At 48.2% G+C, this 21,025-nt stretch overlaps 1 protein-coding gene across 11 annotated transcripts in view; it reads left to right on the top strand.

The window, feature by feature from the left end:
* LOC147629812 (uncharacterized) overlaps window positions 1-21,025 on the top strand; it is a 96,272-nt gene that overhangs the window by 68,677 nt on the left and 6,570 nt on the right. For 3 of the 11 annotated variants that reach the window (XM_086811342.1, XM_086811343.1, XM_086811341.1), the window contains exons 8-11: window positions 2,978-3,034; window positions 3,123-3,190; window positions 16,479-16,585; window positions 16,698-16,771. In XM_086811342.1, the coding sequence (XP_086667468.1) occupies window positions 2,978-3,034; window positions 3,123-3,190; window positions 16,479-16,585; window positions 16,698-16,771 (306 nt within the window). Of the gene's footprint in view, window positions 1-2,977; window positions 3,035-3,122; window positions 3,191-16,478; window positions 16,590-16,697; window positions 16,772-17,047; window positions 17,120-21,025 lie in introns of those variants that run through there. The other 8 variants (XR_015267752.1, XR_015267753.1, XM_086811345.1 and 5 more) reach the window with 6 other exon arrangements.

Here is a 21,025-nt window from a genome sequence, read left to right as displayed (position 1 = left end):
CGCTCCCTGCTCACCGCCGCCTCAGTTCGCCTGCCCTCACCGCCCCTGTTCGCTTCGCGCCTCTGTGCGAAGCCGCCCTCTCTGTTCGCCACCACTGGCGCCTAGTACGGCTGGCAATATAACTCACCCACCCTTGCTCAGGCCCCCAAGGCAGCAACATAACTCTCTCTCTCTCTCTCTCTCTCTCTCAGAGCCTTAGCCCACCATCTATGGACGACTCACTTGTGACAATGTGACTTGTCTTAAGTAATAAGTATGATTAACTTATTTTGACGACTTGTGATTCTAATTTCTCACTTTTGAATTAGTAGGTTTGTGACCTTGTTGTGTCTCTATTTCGAAAGTTTTATATGTCAATGTGGACATGGACTGAAATTTTATGTAGGTGGCTGAAATTTCTGAGATTTTATGTATTTTTTATCAATGGTACGTATTTTTACGTACCTTAAATTTTTTTTCCGTACCAAACAACGTACAATACGTACGGATCCGTACAGTACATAACGTTTGGAACCACCTTGGTTGAGCAGATGGGCAGAGAGACAAGGGGTCCGAGCTCAGGGACAGGCCGGTTCAGGAGGAGATTCTCTACTTTGGATCATATCTTTACCCTCAGGGCTATCATTGAGGAGGGCAGAGCACATGGGAAGAGGATCTACTGTGGCTTTGTGGATTTCCGCAAGGCCTTTGACACAGTGCCCAGAGCTAGACTGATGCGCAGGCTGCAAGACTTGGGGGTTCCATGTGAGCTCATTTGGGGTATTATGGCACTTTATGAGATAGTAGTTGGGCAGGTGCGGACTTCAGAGGGTCTCTCCGATCCAGTACACTCCACTATAGGGGTGAAACAGGGCTGCCCGCTCTCTCCGACTCTATTTGGACTATACATTGATGAGATCTCTGATTATATTGGGATACGAGGGGACAGAGGAGCCCAGTTGGCTGGCACTTGGATACTTCTGCTCTTATATGCTGATGATATTGTGCTTATAGAGCAGACTCACCAGAGGGTATGCAGAGGCACTTGGATACTTTACATGCTTATGCACAGGACAGTGGGCTCTCAGTTAACCTTGGTAAGACCAAGGTTATGGTGTTTAACACTACAGCTCAGTGGGTTTGGAGATCAGCGCCTATTTTCACATATGGGCAGGAGACAGTGGAGTATGTTGACTCATACACATATCTTGGAGTGGTGTTCACTGGGCCCACATTTTCCATGAGGGGGGCAGCAGAGGCCAGATTGACTAGAGGATATGCAGCACTAGGAGGTCGAGAGAGGATGTGCTCACAGGTACAGTTTCAGGAGCCACGCACTAAGCTGTGGCTTTTTGACACACTAGTCACATCGGCTATGCTATATGGAGTACAGATCTGGGGGCCTAGCCTAGATCGTCACAGTCGATCAGGACGCACATACGATGGATGGAGATCGGTGGAGAGACCACTTGTGTCCATGATCTCCAGGATGATTCGGGCTAAGGCCTCGGTACCCCATGAGATTATCCGAGCCGAGATGGGAGCACCACATCGTAGTAGAGGCTCTTGCCAGATCAATGTCCTTCATTCATAGCACCTGGGAGCTTTCCCGGCACTGGTATGCACGACTTGCTTTAGAGTCCTCTCATCAGCTAGCCATGGAGGGAGACACTTCATGTTGGTATGCGCAGATAGCATCCTGGTTTGAGCTTCACGGGTTCAGCTTAGACAGACTTCCACCCTTCCAGTACTCTGTGGAGGCACCCTCTCTCACCTTGACACATTCTGAGATTAGTAGAGTCATCAGACAGGACCTCATTCAGTTGGACACTAGGAGGACATGGCTAGAGCCCTCACAGGAGTTGGGGACGAAGATGGCTTTCTATAGAGACCATCTTCTCCGCACCACTGAGGATGGCCTTATACTTAGACCGAGCTACATGGATACCCATCTGTCTCATGGATTGAGGTGCGCCATTAGGCAGATCCGCACCTCCTCACATGAGTTAGAGATAGAGACAGGAAAATTTAGAGGCATACCTCCAGGGGACAGGATTTGTCAGATTTGTTGGATAGAGCCAGAGACGGAGGAGCACTACATCTGTCGTCGCTGCACAGCATATTATGAGATTTGAGGGCGCTACCATTGCCTTTTCAGAGAGGGATTTGGACCACTGGCTAGAGTCATGGACTATTGTGATCAGCGATGCTTGGGTTTTTATCTCCTGGAGATCCGCAGGCTCAGAGAGTCCATCATCAGGAGCAGAAGCCAGACTGGCAGGGAGTCCACACAGAGACAGATTACTGATTTCTTTAGAGGGACTACCCGGGAGGACACACAGCCGACAGCCGAGCAGCGAGCACCCCGTGGGACTCTAGTTGAGAGAGCTATCCAGTTGGGCAGATCTAGATGCCCGAGGGTTCGCGGATCCTCACATCGGAGACGGTGCCTACACCGGAGGATTCAGAGCATCATTGCGAGGCATCGGGCTCGCCCGACCAGGCATCTCACTATGGCAGATATCCAGGCCATCCGGCAGAGACCTATGCTAGAGCTCCCAGGATGATTACGACTCCAGCCATATACTGTTGTACTCACTATCACTTTTGTACTCCCCCATATTCATGTATTCATGTATCCATGTACTCATGTACCCCATTTTGACTAGTAGCATTAGCTTCCCACTCTCCCTAGTTGCTGCTTCCGGATGCCCCCCTACTGATGTATTGTGGGGCTAGATACTTAGTTCTTTCTTTTCTTTTCCAGACAGTGTATCAGATGTCACATGGTTGTAACTTTGGCCTTTTGAAGACGTTAATATAACATTTCATTTCATTTCATTTCTGTCTCTATCTGATCGATCTCTCTTAGATTATTTCGTTACTAGAGAAATTATGCATCTGAGAAAACATATAACAATTTTCTTAAGTGAGGTATAGTCTTTTGCATCTTGTATGGTTGACCTACTGATTTTGGGCATTTCAAGTGGAGTTACAGGCTACAGCAGCTTATGCAGATGGAGATTTTTCCAAAGCAGCAGTTCTAACCGAAAAGGTTGATTTGAAACCAATTATGATTGATGCTTTATTTTATTTTCACTCACCAATCAAAGTGTAATTAGTTTGAGTTTTTGAATGTACAGGGTAATAGGTACAAACAACTTGCAATGGAAGCGAAGGAGAGAGCAAACAACTATCTACTGGAAATGAAGTGAGTATGTTTCAACAATGTATTATATGTATCCCTTCAAAAAAGGCTTGTCTTTCTTGGAGTTGCAAGGCCACCCAATCAAAGTTTGCCACTTATGTGCTTATGGGTTTTCACGAGGATATGACTTACTTTGAATCTTGTTATAGGCTATTGTGCGCCCCTTTTGCCTCCATTTCCCATGCAACATGTTACACCCTCTCTTCATCTTTGGTGAGAGTGCCGCTCACTTCTTTTATCGCTGGTGTTTATTCATGGGCAGTCAATGAAACTATGCCTCGGCTGACTTTCTCACAGATTACTGGCACTGGCTTTGGGACAGCTTCCGACCTCAAAACATCTCTCTCTTCCTTCACTGCTGGCACATCGCAGCCAAGTTGTTGGTACAAGGTTGGCCATTCCTGGGGACGGCCATCATGGTGCAGTAGGTGTGGTGCCCTAGTGGAGACTCAGAGGCATTGCCTTTTGGATTGGCCAAAATCCCAGCACGTTTGGTGGATGATCCTTAGACTCTTCACTTCAGAGCCCAGCACTTTTCAATTCGTTACCTGGGACGCGATTGCGTGGCCACTGGAGTCTGGCACAGCTTTATTTTCATGAGGAGGACGGGTCACGGCACAAGCCTTGCCATACAGTTGACTCATTTTCGGTCTTGGTCATCTAGGGACCAGACTCCGGAGTGTGCCAGTGGTGGGAGTTGATCAGTGGTCTTGCTGCTTGGCATATCTGGTGGGCTAGATGCAGAGAGGCCATAGATTGTATTGCCACCCCACGTATCGAGATGATCTTCTCCACTTGGATGGATGGGAGCACTCCATAGGCGACTCTGAGAGGATGCAGGAGCGTCGTGCAATCTTCCTGTGCACATACAGCCTGGGCCCCTTCCTCACTGAGGGGGTGATGGACAGATCTGGCACTACAGGTCCCTAATGTGGCTGTTTCCAACCCCACGACCAATGTAGCCTACCTCTGAGAGCAGCCAGGTGGAGAGGGAGGCCCCCCCTCTTATCCAGTTTTTTTGTGTACTGCTTTCATGGGGTTGCTTTCATACTGCTTTTGCCTCTATTGAGGGTTGTAGTCTCCTTTATGCAGAGGTTAAAAAATAAAAAATAAAAATAGGATGATCTTTTCTTTTAAAAAATAACTATGCCTCAACAGCTTACAGTGATGTAGAAAAGACAGTGCTACATGATTCCAACAAGAAAGGGAGATTGAAGTATGTAGAAGGGTCTGATGTGTGAGTATTGCTTGGATATGTTGTGACCAGTAATAGTGCATTAACAATCAAGTTAGAATGATAACTTAAGGCAGGTCGAGTTGACAGGGAAGAAGAGTTGTTGTGACACTATGAAACATCTACAGCAGGATGATGCACTATTCATGTCATTTGATGCTTTAAACTCAGTTGACAGTTGTTAGGATGTGGGCCCTGAGCAGGTAGATATGTTGATCTTATACTGTGCATTAAGCATCTGTCTGATGGATCCTTCTATTAGTAAAATGAAAACTAGGGTCAGATGTGAATGATTGCAAACCCTCTATCGAGGAAAAAACTGAGGAAATCCAACTTGCTGTGCTGTGCTGCTGGGAAGTCCCAAAGGCAATCACTTTGAGACTCTGACACTGTGCTCCATAGCATTTATAAAGGGCCTGTCTACCCATGGCAGCCAGCCAGGAACTCGTCACCAGGCCACTATGAGCTGTCAGCCATAGGAAGAGGGTGACCTTGTGGGGGTGGAACGCCAAAACAAAATCTATGGTGGTGTCACCGTTTGGTCCAGACCCTTATCTCCTAAATGGTGCCTAGTGAGACTGGACGTCCAGATGCAACTATTGAGAACGAGAGATTTTTTATTTTGCACGACACTTGGTGGGTGCATGCTTGAATTAGAGATGTCATAGCTGTATGACTTGTATTTTTGTGGTTTCCTGCGTTGCCGAAACTAACCTTGGTAGGCCTGGGACGCCTACCTGGCAGCCTGTGTATGACATTGTATGTTGACCACCTTTTGTCATTTTGTGAGGCCATCAAGACAAGCCAGGAAGCATGCCAAACACTTGGTTTGGGACTTGGAAGAATTTTATCAAGTTATTATTATTATTTTTTTCCAACTGGCCGTTGGCCCAAGATCCTCCCATAGCTACCAATTTTTCACCGTCCATAGGCAGCCGCCCGTAGGCGCTTATTTATCCATCCGTAGGTGATGCCACCGAAAAAGCACCAAGGGGGGTTTTGAACCCATGACCTCTTGGTCCCAGGCAAACACCTTCACCACTTGAGCTATCACCTCATTGGCTTTATCAAGTTATCTTATGGTGTTCAAACAGACTTATTATGGTGTGTGAACACAACATGGTGGGCCCCCGTCATTTTGAGCAACAAGTTACCTTCCCTCTCACTTTGGCGCACGGATCCTTTATATGGGCATGTGGAGTGCACAAAGATCAAATCAGGCAAGAGGGGCTGTTTTATTGGCTGTCCAGCCACATGGCCAAAACCCCTTTGCATGTGGCCACCTAACTTTCACCAACCACACCAACCACCCTCTTCCCCTTGCCTCGTGATAGGCGCTTGAGGCATACACCTCTTCTACAGCTAGGGGGCCTTTCCAAGGGCTGTATGACCTGATTTGCTGCACCTCTTTCTGCTGTATGGCCAGTACAGCCTTCTGCCACGTTATCTAGCTGTATGGAGAGTGTGCGACTGCCTTTCATCATCATCAGAAGACTTGGGCGACCTGCTGAATGTTATGCTGCTGCTTTGTACGGCCTGTTAGGGCTGACATCACCATGCAGTACTGCTGATGTCATCATTTCTGCAGGGACAGAGACTAGGGTTATTGAAGGACTTCATTGGGGCATATATCAGTTGGATATGAGCATTTGCCCCTTGTTTTGGTGTTCTTCTTCATTGTTGTAAAACTCATTTCTACAACCTTGTGATGCAACAGCTTCACTACCTAGCAGTTATGGCATCGCATCCTTTGACTCTCGCCTTTCAATTAGAGCGCCGCCTGCAGTCACGTGGCGTGCATGTTGCCTGGAAAACAGAGGCAGGCCAGACCTTATTTCATGAGGACGATTGGAGTGGCTTAGCGTTGGTTCTCACCCATCTCTGCATCTCCATGGTTACAGTGGCCATTGCCTGGGATCTCATCTGTGCTCATCCTGGAAACGAAAATAGCCTTGCTTCTTAGTGAAGTAAGGGGGGGACTTCTCAGTTGAGGTCAACTGTTTAGAGGAGGGGGAAGATGTCACCATTTGGTTCAAACTCATATCTTCTGAATGGTGTGCCCAGTGAGATTGGACGTCCAGATGCAAGTATTGAGAACGGGAGATTTGTTTAGCTGTATGACTTGGTATTTTTGTGGTTTCTTGCGTTGCCCATGACTAACCTTGGCAGGCTTGGAACGCCTATCTGCCAGCCTGTGTATGATCCTAGATGTTGACCAGCAGTGTCATTTTGTAGGGCCATCAAGGCAATCTAGGAAGCATGCCAAACACTTGGTTTGGGACCTAGAAGAAGCTTATGAAGTTATCTTATGGTGTTCACATACACTTATTATGGTGTGTGAACACAACATGGCGGGCCCCGTTCATTTTGAGCAACTGGGCATCTTCTTTCTTGCTTTGGCCCAAGCACCCTTCATATGGGCATATGTGGAGTGCCCAAAGACCGAACAAGGCAAGAGGGTGTGGGGAACGAAATCTGGAAACGCTATGATATGACGACGTGCTGAAGTGACGTGAACCTGCGCTGCTGCCCCCGCCTGCCCTCTGTTGCCTCCGCCTGTTTCTCTGCTGCCTTCGCCTGCCTCTGCTGCCTTCGCCTGCCCTTCTGCTGCCTTCGCACCCCCCTACCCTTGTTGCGAGAGTTTATGGTTCCCACCCTTCTCGTTCACAGGCCCGTGAATGGCTTCTAACAGCTCTCCCTTCGGAGCTGATTGTGCACTTTCAGGATACTCGTTTACTTGGTCGAGGCTTCTTCTAGGTGGACTTTCATTCTTCAGAAGCTACTTCTCAGGCTTTGGCTAGCAGCCCCTTTCCTCTTGGACCTAGGAAGATTTTCTTCTTTCAGTACCAGGTGGGCTTTGATCCAGTGGTGGAGGATCAGCGCCTGGCCCGGTCTCACTACGGTTCCCTGCTCTTCCTCGGTCCTATTGGAAGCTTTTAGCTTCCATAGGGGCATCCTTTGGCCAGGTTCTAGAGGTACCAATCCTCCCGAGTTCTCCCGCCTCAGCTTCCGCGGCCGTTACCGGCACTCTTGATGGTGTACCCCGGGTCCTTGTGCTTGTTCCTGATCCATCAATTACTGATGATCATGTTATGCTTCAGAGACCTGACGGATCTCATTTCCGCCAGAGGATGGAGATTGTACGCAGACCTGACCAGTGTCGGATTTGTCGTCAACAGGGTCACATTGCTAGAGATTGTCCCAAATCGAGGGACCATGCTAGGAGGCGGCGTGGTCCTGCCCATCAGAGGCCTTCTGCAGATGCCGAGACTCCAGCTGCTCCTTTGCCACAGCAGACCACACAGCGTTGGGTTGTGGTTAGGGATGGCAGGCACCCTCGGACCCCCGTACCTGCCCCTTCACCTACACTCCCTGTGGAGCACCCTAACCCCTATGCAGCTCTTGCTTCACAGGATGTTGATCCTTTTTTGGAGGATGAGGCCTTGCAGGCACATGATCCGGATCCCTCATCACAGGAGGATGCTGCATTACAGTTATAGGATGATTGTACCCTTGAGGATGATGTTGCACATTCGCATTGTCATGGTACCTCTCCAGTTCTAAGGACTAGCCCTGGCTTTTCCCCAGAGTGGGAGAGAGAGGTAAGGTTTACATCGTCAGATTTTCCCTCCCTTACTTATGCGAGACGTACTTCCGCCTCTAAAGGGGGTCCTTCGTCGACCACGAGATCTGGTCGTTCAAACTCTGAGTCTCTATGAGGATTGTCTCTTGGAACATTCAGGGTCTTGGGGGTTTTTATCCGCGTCGACGGAAACAAATTGTAAAAACCCAGCTTCATTGTGTAGTCACAGGTGGACCTATGGATATATTGCTCTTGCAAGAGCATAAACTGGATGCTAGTCAGTGTGGGAGATCAGGCAAGCTTCTCTGGGGACACACCTTTTGGTCACCGGCTGTTGGTACCAAGGGTGGTGTTTGTATCTCTGTTTCAGCTTTGATCTTGCCTTGCATCATTGGACATGGTGTCATTTTGCTTGTGAGAGCGCAGTGGATCCTTCTTATGCAGGGTGCTACACGCATTGGTATTCTCAACCTCTATGCTCCTAACCATAGAGGTGAGAGGATTGCCTTTTGGAAATCTCTCACTACATTGATGCCTCTTGCCAACCATTGGATTATTGGTGGGGATTTTAACATGGTTGAGATGCCAACGGATAAAAGAGGTGGACATGAGGGCTTGGTGCATCCTCTTGAAAGAGCGTCTTGGGAGAGGTTTATACTCTCCATTCATGGTAGAGATTGTTGGCATTGAGGAGTCCATCCACTCTTCTTTATTCATGGTCTAACAGGAGAAGAGGTGTAGGATGTATCTTTGCACGGTTAGACAGATTTTATGTGGATGATTGGGTGCTTGACAGAGGTGGACATACTTTGATTGCTACAGGCACCTCCAAATCAAATCATTGCCCAGTGGTTTTATGTATTAGAGATCCGAATTGCCATGGAACAGCACCCCATGTACGCATCCCTGATCATTTGTTTTCAGATGCAGAACTATCGCGTCGTATGCTTTATATTTGGAGATCTCATGACTTCTTACATGCCTCTCAAAGCCTGGCCTCTACTCTCTGTGATATTAGTGACTTTTATCACACATGTGCCCTGTCTAAGAGGCAAGAGGCCTTGGACTTAGAAAGGGCTATTAGACGTAGATTGGCTGTCTTGCAGAAGGAGCACGAGAAACATCCTCATGCTCAATGGGTTGTAGATTCTTTATGTACTATTAGAGCAGAACTTCATCACTCTCTTGAGCAGCGGCGGGCGGAGTATCGTTTCCATGCCCAGGAATCCTTTTGGACACAGATGGGTGGCAGATGTAACAAACATTTCTTTGCTTCTCACAGTCCATCTCACGCCACAGATAGTGTCAGGCAGTTGTAGGATTCACATGGCACTCTTCACTCAGATCCTCTCATGGTTAGTTAGATTGCCACCGATTTCTATTGCCAGCTTCTTAGTGCTGAGCCGCATTCTGATCTGAGAGACAGGGCACAGAGGAAGGTTTGGAATGCATTGCCACATTTGATCACCAAGGAGATGTGTGCCGCTCTGGATGCCCCTTTTTCTATGCAGGAGTTCAGTCATGCTCTTCATGCCTTACCTCATGGTAAGTGTCCAGGGGAGGATGGCCTCTCCCGTGATTTTTTCACTACTTCTTGGGATGAGATTGGGGCTGAGATAACATCGGCTTCGCAGGAGATGTGGGACACAGGTTCTATGCCTTCTTCTCTCACTGAGGGGCTTATTTATCTTATTCCTAAGAGCGGGGATAAGACATTGATTGGCCAGTGGAGACCTATCACCTTACTTGGGACTGCCTATAAGATTCTTGCTAAGGCAATGAGCATCAGACTTTGATAACATTTTCTCGTTTTGGGAGGCCGTCGAATGGGCTAAAGCTTAGCCCTTAGCCATTCTTCTCTTGGATTTTGAGAAGGCCTATGATAGAGTGGATTGGGACTTTCTTGGGGATACTCTTAGTCATATGGGCTTCTCTCAGAGATGGATCAAGGGAGTTTCATGCATGTATCGTGATGCCCACAGTAGAGTTCTTGCTTGCGGTGATAGAGGAGAGCGGTTTCAGATTTCTCGCTGAGTACGACAGGGCTGCCCATCAGCCCCTTTATTATATATCATAGTTGCAGAGGCCATGAGCATCTTTCTCCGCTCCATTGTTGGTATTTCAGGATTGAGGTTGCCTCTTCGTAGTCATGAGGAGTTGGTTGACTCTGAATTAGCTGATGACACAGCCCTGTTTTTGGAGGCTTCACATATATGCTTATGTTCCTTCCTGGTAGCACTAGAGGAGTTCTGTTTGGCAGCAGGGGCACTCATTGATTGGCACAAATCTGTTGGTTTTTGCGTTAGTGATTCGCCGAGAGTTGATTGGGGTGCAGAGCTTGGTTTTACTTGGATCAGCAGCAGAGGATGCACTGCTAGATATTTGGGATGCCAAGTTGGGATTGATATTTCTCCTGCACAGCAGTTTGCTCCGGTACTTATGAGTATCCGGAAGCTCCAGGAGATTAGATTTAGCCTCCAGAGCTTTGGTGGCTAATCAGGTTTTGCTTGCCTTAGCTTGGTTTATTTCCTTTTGTTGGTGCTTCTCTCGTGCGTGCATTGGCCAATTGCGGAGATTGATCCGAAATTTTCTCTGGTTGGGCTTGGATGGCACCTCAGACACTCGTGCCAGGGTAGCTTGGCTCACAGTTATTCAACCCAAAAGTGAGGGGGGTTTGAATATTATCGATCCGGATGTTCAATGCAGGGCGTTGCTTTGCAAACTTGTGGTCAAAGGTTTCCTACCAGGCACTGAGCCTTGGAAGGATTTTTTCTTGTCTCAGATTTCCAGATGTACACCTAGGGTCGGGAGAGATTGGATGCCCAACACACGTTTTTTGTTCACAGAGGTTGATATTAGGGCACCATCTTCCCCTCTTATTGCAGCCATTGTCAAAGCATGGAGAAGCATGAGATATTTTTTGCGACAAAGGCTTCCTAGGTCTTTGGATGAGGCTGACCGACAACCTATTATGTGGAACGAGTTCATTAGGGATGAGGCTGGTCGGCCACTCGGTGCATCTCGTTATATGCAATGGTTAGGATGGGAGAGATGCGCATACACAGTTCTTGCTTGGAAGACCTTTAAGAGTCTTCCGGAGGATCGGAGAGTTGCATCCACTTAGCATCTTAGGGGCTCTCGCATTCGTATTGATCAGATTGATGCAGCTATTCCGCATGAGTGGCTTTCTGGGACCTTTCACGGAGACTATCATCCGAGTTGGCTGGGAGTTTCTTCAAGGATAGGCATACCTCTGCAGGTCATTGCTCTACCAGGCCAGGAGGATACAGATTTCCTCATGTATTCTATCATACCTGGTGGGAGATTGAGGAGATGTTGTGTGCCTATGAACGCATGTGTGCATGTCAAGTATGAAGGAGATCATACCAAACACTAGGCTTAGTCCAGTGAGGATTGTTGGTCGCTTGGGGAAGCACTGGTTCATTGACCCTTCTCCTGAGATAGTGACTCATGGCTCTTGGTGTTTGTGGCTATATGGTGGTAGTCCTATCAGATGTCTTCAGTGGGATCCAGGAGAGTGGGAGTGGATTGATGCCTTCGATCCTTTGAAAAGCCTTCCTTTTTTCAGTTTCACTGTTCGGAATGCGAGGCTTCTCCTCACTTGACAGATGCATAGGATCCCTACTCTCAGGCCTCATTGGGAGAGCTATGATATTTCTCCAGTGATACAGCGCAGATATTGGCATAGACTCTGGCACTCATACAGAAGGAGCCAGATCTCTCATTTCTTTTGGTTATTCTTACATGGTGGTCTCCCCACCAATCAGTGGAGATCAGTTTTCGGTGTAGCACCTTCCTGTCCTAGATGTGTGGCAGATTCTGTGTCCATACAACATTGTCTATGGGGGTGCAGCATTGCACAGCAGATTTGGGGTCCTGTAGCCCAACGTATGGGCAAATTGAGTGGCCGAGCCATGCATGTGACTTGGGGGGCAGTTGCTTGGCTCTCCCAGTCCGATCTGCAACTTTTTTATGAGGGCAGTGGTACAGATTCTGTGGAGGTATTGCCCAGCATGGTTTATTGCAGGATGTTCCTCACTGTGATTATACACCCCCTAGACAGAGGATTGACACCAGTTGGGAGTTTATTGCCAATATTACAGCATGGCAGATCTGGAGAGCTAGATGCACGGAGGCTATTGAGGGTGTCCAGATTTTTGGGTCTCAATGCATTAGTACTATATGGGGTGATATCATCGACACTCTTATGACTACTTGGGCTTGCATTCAGGGGCCCTCTCGTTCTGCGCAGGCGAAGCGTGTGATATTTATGCAGGAATGGGACCATGGCATCTTCTTTTCCTCTAGTACCACAGGTCTTACATGGCATCATGATGCTCCTCAGTGGTTGAAATCACCTTACATATTGGGGTGATTCTATTCTCTTCCGGCTTATAGCTGTGATTGTTGTATGTTTTTTTCATACTTAATAGAAGCCTCTTTTTGAAAAAAAAATAAAAAAAAATAAAAAAAGGCAAGAGGGGCTGTTTTATGGACTGTCCAGCCACATGGCCAAAACCCCTTTGCATGTGACCACTTAACTTTCAGCAACTACCCTCTTTCCCCTGCCTAGTGATAGGCGCCTGTGGGATACACCTCTTCTTCTACAGCAAGGTGGCCTTTCCAAGGGCTGTACGACCTGATTCGCTGCATGGCTTTCTGCTGTTCGGCCAGTACAGCCTTCTGCCACATCATCCAAGTGTACGGACAGTGTATGAATGCCTTCCATCATCATGAGAAGACTTGGGTGACCTGCTGAATGTTACTTTGCTGCTCTGTACGGCCTATTTAGGGCTGACACCAGCATGCAGTAGTGCTGCAAGGACAGAGACTAGGGTTATTGGAGGACTTCATTGGGGTGTATATCAGTTGGATATGAGCATTTGCCCGTTCTTTTGGTGCTGTTCTTCATTGGTGCACTACCCCAGTTCCCATGGTTGCCTGAGGTGGTGCTAAAGGTGTTCTTCATATCCATTGGGGGGTTCTGTTTGCTGGTCACAGGCTCAGAGCCATTCTTATGGGCTGAATCATCACATTGAAGGTGATTTGGGTATTATTCGAGCTCATTTGGTAATCCCTGGGGCAAGTACAAGGTACCTGCTATCTCATGGCAAGAGGATTTGCATCCGGGTGGAAACAACCACATAGGTGGTGTATAATGCCACGTGGGCTCACCACCACTATTGGTGAGAAAAGGACCATGCCAAGTGGGCTCATCACCACTGTCAGTGAGAAAATGACCGTGATGCCAAATCCATAGGAAGGCCTCGCGGTGCTTCTGCATGCGGTCGGAGTCACCCTGAAGCTCCCCCTAGTGTCCATGAATGATATCGAGCCAAATGCTCCGGATGGACTCCGCTGGCAGGGTGAGGATGGCCTCGATGGCCTCACTATAGTGAGCTCTCCAAATATGCCACGTAGAAACTCCTACAAATCTCCCATCTCTGGCAGGAACCGGGAGTCCAATGATCAGAAGAGGGAGCTTGAACTGGAAGTACAGAGATACGAAGATGAAAGACCTGCAAGGCAAGGCCCCTACCATCCCCATATGCAATGGCGGCCTCGGCCTCAATGGCCCAAACATTTGTGCCCCAAGTACCGCGGGGGGGGGGGGGGGGGGGGGGGGGGGGGGTGGAAATTGCAGAGAATCGTCCGCCAAACCTACTGAGCCTGGCAATCCCAAGGGCAATGTCGTTGGGACTGCCAAAGATGGCCACACCTCGAACAAACTGCTGGCCTACCTCCGATGGCAAGCCAAGTGCCAATTGCCTAGTCGCGATGTGCCAACTGCCAACATATGACCATTGGGCACCAGGGGCTTCCATATCAAGGACCAACGGAGGCTCTCCTATGATGAAACTGGAGTCGACTGCTGAAGGGCCCGCCTGAGGTGATCTCGAGCTCATAGGAGGCTGGCTGCAAGTCTCCTCAAATGTAGGGCTAAAGCCACGATGAGCCCGCATCTTTGTGAAAATCCATCTCGGGCTAGGGACCTCCCAAAATGGGGGTGCAGGTGGAGATCCTAGCTAGGAGAAAGTCCTTCCACGGCTCCCCACCCAAAAGAAGTCCAGGAACTATCAACTTGCCCTAAAAGGCATGGCTCTGAATAGAGGGGCTGCTGATGCCCATGCCCCCCCTATGTGGAGGCTGAATGACCACTCTCTAGGCCACCTTGGCCCAGGCAGCCCATCGCTACTAGCCCAAAGACAGTTGTGGATCATCCGCTGAACGTGGCCAATGCAAGCCCAGAAAAAGGCCCAGCAAGAGGTGATGTACCACATAGTGGAGAGAAGACTTGGTTCGCCACCATGACCCGACCAGGAGCCTGGCTGAACTTCTGTAAAGCAGCTTCTTCCCAATGCTCAGAAGAAGAGGGGCTAATTGCTGCTCTAGGGAAATATCGATGACAACTGGCATCCAAGATAACGAATAGGAGTGCCACTGAAAAGCCTCAACTGGTCTCCAAGTCGGGGCAGGCGATGAGCAACCTAGAATCCACACGACTTGTGCCAGTTGATTTGTGCTACCGGACGCACAACAAAAAATCTCTATTGCATATCGGCGAACCTGTGGAAATTTCCCTCATCTTCGGATAAGTATGCTGCTCTGTCTATCATCAGCAAACTTTGAGTCAAGTAGGTCCTCCTGCAAGCGGATGGGAAGACGGAGCCCTTGTAGCCCAGTCTCTTGAGTGGAGAGAAAATTGCTCATGGCCTCGGCAACAAACAAGAAGAGAAAAGGTGCGAGTGGGCAGCCCTGCCAGACCGAGTAAGAAAGCGGAAATCTGTCACCACTTGCCCCTTGAATGAGAACCTAGTTGTGCGAAGCCGAATAGAGCCTAGAAACATCTGGAAATCCCATCTGGCACATCGTCCCCTCCAGAAAAACCCGAAGTCCACCCTGTCATAGGCTTTCTCAAATTCCAGAAGGAGAACTAACAAATCTTGCTGCCTCAACCTGACCGAAGCGGTCGCCTCCCAAAAAGTGAAAATGTTGTCTAGAATGCTCCAATCCTAGACAAAACCAATCTGTGTGCCATGAATCAAATCGGGGAGGGTGCATTTACCGCAGCTGGTGGATTGGCTACAGCCTTGTGGCTAGGGATTGGGCTATTGTTTGATTGTACTTGGAAATCTGGCGCTTGGTAGCCTCATACGTGTATTTGGAGAGTACTCTTTTTGGATTAAAGAATTCCTAAGGGGGGTTGTCCCATTCCGGCTCCAATGTGTGCCCCTTTTCATAATGAAGTTGAAGTTACTCAGAAGTATCCAGAAGTATCCTCAGACAAGAAACTAAATAACATTGATGTGCCCCTGCTCACCAATAAGGCAGGCCTATAGGTGTCTTGGACATCAGCTTGGGCTGGTCTGCTGGGTAGGACTTGACCAACAAGAGCAATGGGTTTTAACTGAACTTTATTATTGCAGAGAAGCCTCAGCAAGCCTCGGTTAGATTGCAACAAAGAGGAGTCTCGGTCAGGAAAGTCAAACTGCCATGGAATCCTCTTCAGGGTAGGAACCAGAGAAGTCAAAGACCAAATAAATGTATCCCATGTCACTGAAAGTGGATGCAAGGAGAAGGTGTCATGATAGGGAGGAAGAAAGGAAAAGGGTTAAAAACTGAAAACAAGAGAGACCAATGGGGAAGTAGAAGGGAGAGGAGATTGAGAAAGAAGGAACGAAGAAAGAAAGTTCTGTTAATATCTACAAAAAGGCCCAAGGGTCTGTAAGACCAGAATGTATCCATGAGGTGAGTAAATCATGGAAAAACATAAAAAACCAAGTAGAATTGATACAGTGATACAATGTGATGGGATCAATGTGAATCCTCGGCCTCAGTGGGTGCATAGAGGCTCTCCATGTCCACACCGCCTCTGAAGGGGCACTCGTATATCTCTGGAGGACCTCTTGGATCTGAAGCTGTCAACTGGAGCATCTCCTCGGACCAGTGGGTTTGGAGCGTCTAGCTTGATGCACCCGGAGTGCTCTGTCTAAGGAGACACCTGGGAGGCAGGTGGCATCCTATGTCTCTGGAGGATCTCTTGGATCTGAAGCTGTCAAGTGGAGCATCTCCTTGGCCCAGTGGGTCTTGAGCGTCTAGCTTGATGCACCTGGATTGCTCTGTCTAAGGAGACACCTGGGAGGTGGGGTGGCACATGGGCTGCAAATGTGCACTGCCTTGTTGGAGGGGGGGGGGGGGGGGGGGTCGGGTGGTTCAACGGCTCCTAATGGTGTTGTCATGGCACCTTTCTTTCCATGCCCTCCTTTTTTTTAGGATTATATATTGCTACCACTCAGCAGTGAGTACTTATGCCAGGAGTGCAGGTGACTTGCTTTTTCTAGGCCTTTTCGAGTGTCTCAGTGTTAGCTGTCCTTAAGGAAGGGTCAGGAGAGGTTTTCCTCCCTGAATTATGAATTTTGGGATACTGCTTGATCACACGACATGGTTTGCAGGAGTCGGCAAAATGAAAGTGACTTCACGCTTGACCTGCAGGAGCAACATGTTGCTGAGGCTTTGCAGCTACTAAGGCTACACTTGAAGTCTCTTTCTCCAATCCCTTGTATGTAAGCCATCTTGTACTTCATATGCATTGCTATTTCTGTGGCTACAGCCTGCAAAAACCTCTATCCAGCTCTGGGTCTGAATTGAGTTTTGCTCTGTTGTATATGCAGCTTGTCATACATTCACTGTTATAACGGGTTGCAGTAAAAATTCAAACTCTGGACATAAAAAGCTCAGACACGAGGTGAGCTCAAACTATCTGCTTCAAATTGTTGATTATATATTCTCCTATTCATGCTTTCGTAAAGAATAAGATGACTAATTTCATGGTTAAGTATGCTCTAATTTCATTTATTAAGCCTAGTCTTATGCATAATGCATTGCTTAGGTCAAGAAAACACACCTACGTCTATGCTGCACAGGCTGCAAACCTTACATGGCTAGAAAGAGGAGTCCCAAAATATATTTTCTTGTTTCAAAAACTGTTCTCACGGACCTTATGGCTTATTCAATTCTTCAGTTGCATAGGGAAGGCTTTTGGGAGAGGATTTGGAGTGACTTAGCAGTGGAAGCTTTTACTTGTTAGGAGAAGGTAAGATTCAATCATCTTTTTGCATGGTAGACTATCAGGCACTCTCTATTGATGGAGTAGTTCAAATGGGATAATGGACCCGTTAACTTGGTTATCTTGGAGAGCTTTGCTGATGATGGCGAGGGGCCAGAAAGCTCCCGAGATCTTATATTAATTCTGAGAAGCCCAATTACACTGTAGATGGAGTACAATGGCTGTGTGGAAAACACAATTAAAAAACATACAAGGAGAACTGCTGAAGTTGATGGAGGTGGCTACTGCTTCTCAAATGCTGACTGCCTTTTTCTGTTTCCAGCCTTCAAATGCATGTGTGGGCTCTACTAAGCTGCTTGCTGCTGTAGAAGGCTGAATGTCTAATGAAAAAGTGGGGAGGGAGGCATGGCTATATATAGGCCCATTTGAGGTTCTTAATAGGGGTCGGCCTGGTGGACCAGGTATTTGTTGGAAACATGGATCTTGTTGATTCTAGGGGGGGCTCGAACAGCGCCTCCATGGTTACGTGGAGAGATAAGAGAGAGAGGGAGAGAGAGAGAGAGAGTGCGACTGTAGAGGAGAGAGACAATGCTGCACGAACTCAATGATAGCTCGATTAGATTGATGTATTGAAGTACACCGAGTACATGCTTTTGTAGGCTTGAAGGCCTTATCTTTTGACCCACACAATCACACACATAGAGATAAGTTGCCATGTGGCACACTTATCTTATCCACATATAAGAGTGGATTCACACACCAAAGTACCAAATGTATATGGGATAAATCCCAATATGCCACATGGCACTCTCACACAAAGACTAGTTCCTAGTACACACTAGAACACACTCTTTGACTATGATTTCTCCAACATCCCCCCTTAGAGCAAAGAGTTTGAGACCCAATACGCAAGGAGTAAACCGATCCCCCCTCCACTGCAATACTGCAAAGAGCCAGTCCAACTGACCAACACCTCCCGTGTGTCAGTGACTGCTCGGTCAGCTTGCGACCGGCAAGGGCTGATCATCACTCGTCAGCCCCCCGTACTCTTGAACTGGGTGTCAATACATCATATCAAAGTAAAAAAACATTACACATTTTTGGGGGACAACCCAGGGCAGAGGACCCTTATAGCTGCTGCACAAAATAGTGCACATCCTTTTATCTTTGAAGATGTTGTTGATGAAGCAAGAATGCCCCAAAGAGGATAGTGTCGGTGAAGTCCATGGGAACAGCTACTCAGGGCGTTTAGCCCATAACTCTCAAAACTGCAGATCTGGGGTCTTTAATTTGTTGATTTTGGCCACAAAATGAAAAAGCCCTAAATTTTCTTGACTGCAGAGGCTTAATTTAAAGTTAATGGCTCAATTTTACAAAAAACCCAAATATTATGGATGCAGGAGAGCTTAATTAGGCAATTTTTGCCCTGATTTCGAAAACCCCCAAATTTGATACTGAACTGAATGTTGACGTAGACTTTTGTAGAAGATTGTTGATGACGATGCTGGCACAGATGGCAGGCAGCTTGGTGATTACGATGTTGATAATGTCACTGGTCGTGGTCACAGGCTGCAAATGGTGACACAGGGAGTTCCATTCTCGCTTTGGTTGCGAGAGGCTGTGAGATCGATTGTGGAACCTGTGATGGGGCCTTTGAATAAGGCTTGATCAGCCTTATATTAAGGCTTTCATAAGCCTTAAACAAGGCTTAATATCCCACGTGGTGCACTGGCCGGCAGGCAAGCCTGTGAGCGGTGAGGAAAGAAAGGAAGCGGCAGCTGGAAGGTGAGGCTTAAGCAGCGTCGATGGCGATGAGCGTGGAGAAGGAGAGACTGTGGCGGACTTAGGCGTAGGGCATGGTGGGCTGCCTGGCCTGAGCTGTTGTCGAGCAGTTGCACAGGCAGAGGAGGCTCCTGGACGGCGTGTTGGCAGCGCTCAACTGAGCATGGTGAATCACGATGGAGGTGCAGGCAGCTAGGTCTTCTATCAGCACATCAGGCTCTGATACCATGTTGGAAACATGGATCTTGCTGATTCTAGGGGGGCTCAAACAGGGCCTCCATGGTTACGTGGAGAGATAAGAGAGAGGGAGAAATGAAATGATATATTAACGTCTCTAAGAGGCCATAGTGGCCTATGAGACCAAAACTGAGAGTACATCTGAAGTTGGTGTCTCATCAAAAAGAACAACTAAATGAGACTAAAAAGTACAATAAACTGATTGTCCTATAGTTATAAGAACATAACTGTAAGACTCCGAGATGATACTGAGTAGAAAATACTATAAAATACTGAAAAATGTATATCAGGTAGATCCATGTATGCTGATCAGTTGAAGTGTTGCCCTCTCCTTAGATCAAGTATCTCCGCCATGGGGCTGTCTAGAATGGAGAGGTCGTCGAAGCGAAGTAGGCGCCTCCGATGCTGAGCAATAATGGCTCTGATCTGGCGATGGTGAGGATGCGGTGGTGGGCGTGGCCGACGAGCACGACATAAGATAACTGCTCTATGAGTGGTGACTCCCTGGGAGCGTGGTCGATGCCCTGATGGCCCAATGGAGGAGGTATCAGGAGGTGTGTGGGCTGGGTGCTGGGTTGCTGGTGCTGGTGCCGAAGAAATCTGTCAGGTTCTCCTCTATCTAGGTACATCATGGCTCGGCCTTCTGTCTGCCAAGAGGGTCTCTCTGTGTCTCCTGAGCTCAAGTAGAAACAATCCCAGGCATCTCTGATCCCCAAACTCCATGACTCTGCGTAACGGCCCAAAACCCTCTCAGAAGAGGCAGTGATATCTCCCTCGGATCTCATAATAGAGTGTACATCGGCAAATGTAGTGTACTAGTGTTCCTCTGTCTCTACCTCCTGGTGGCATAGCTGACAAATGCGGTCATCCAAGATCTGATGCACATATCGCCTTGTCTCAATCCGCAGTTGGTGTGATGAGGTCTGGATCTGTCCAATGACACAACGTATCCCATGTGATAAGTGTACATCTATGTACGCCGGGCGGGTGATATGATTCATGGTTTCTTAGAGCCGGTGGAGATGACCATTGCGGCCTCACCAGCGAGGGCTCTCCCACCTGAGTCTCCAGGCGGGCCCCCTAGTATCTTGGGGCAGCCTTTGGATTATAGTTTCTTCCGGTGTCTTCCGACGGAAGGGACAGATAGGTTCGAGGAGACCGTAGCCCCTATTCGAGTATGTGTGGTCTTCCACCACTCCAGACTCTCTACGCCAGAGAATGGTGTGATGATCTTCTCTTTCCCCTTGAGCGCAGCCCCCGAGACAGATTGGGATCCAGAGTTGGTGGCCGCTACCATACAGGATCAGGTAGTTGAGCTATCGCATCATCTGCAGGATCTCTAGATTACCGATGTTCTTACTCATCTATGACCTTTGGCCAGGATGGAGCTTGGTGGATCAGCACACAGAGACCACGGAGGGGAGATGGTGACCTCCAGCCTGGAGGTACTGCTTTTTGTGTTCATGCATACCTCTCTCGCATTACCTCTCCCCCCTTCTTACATATACCTCCATTGTGATCGATGGAGCATGGAGTATGCATACTTCGCGCTCGGGCAGAGTGGCAGTACATGGAGGGCAGGATCCACACCCACTTGGCGCGACTCTGCACCAGGACAGATTGTGACTATTTCCCGTCTAAGCCCGCGCCCAAGACTCTTCCAGTGGAGGGCAATTCCGGTAGTTCCGCCTCACACTGAGATTGATATGAGGATTGTCTCATGGAACATTCAAGGCTTAGGGGGGGCTCAATGCTTTCAAAGACGAGGCGTCCTTAGAGGAGAGCTGCATCAAGCTATGGTGGGGGGATCTTTCGACATTCTTTTCCTTCAAGAGCACCATCCTACTGAGGGGCGTACCCGCCGTTGCGGGAAGATTCTACTAGGCAGGAGTCATACATTTTGGTCTCCATCCT

Source organism: Cibotium barometz, chromosome 17, assembly GCF_041138505.1.
Source record: "Cibotium barometz isolate CiBa-2024 chromosome 17, ASM4113850v1, whole genome shotgun sequence".
In the NCBI taxonomy this organism is placed as follows: Eukaryota; Viridiplantae; Streptophyta; class Polypodiopsida; order Cyatheales; family Cibotiaceae; genus Cibotium; species Cibotium barometz.
The sequence above is the reverse complement of the archived record's forward strand: the minus strand, read 5'-3'. Positions and strand labels throughout refer to the sequence as shown.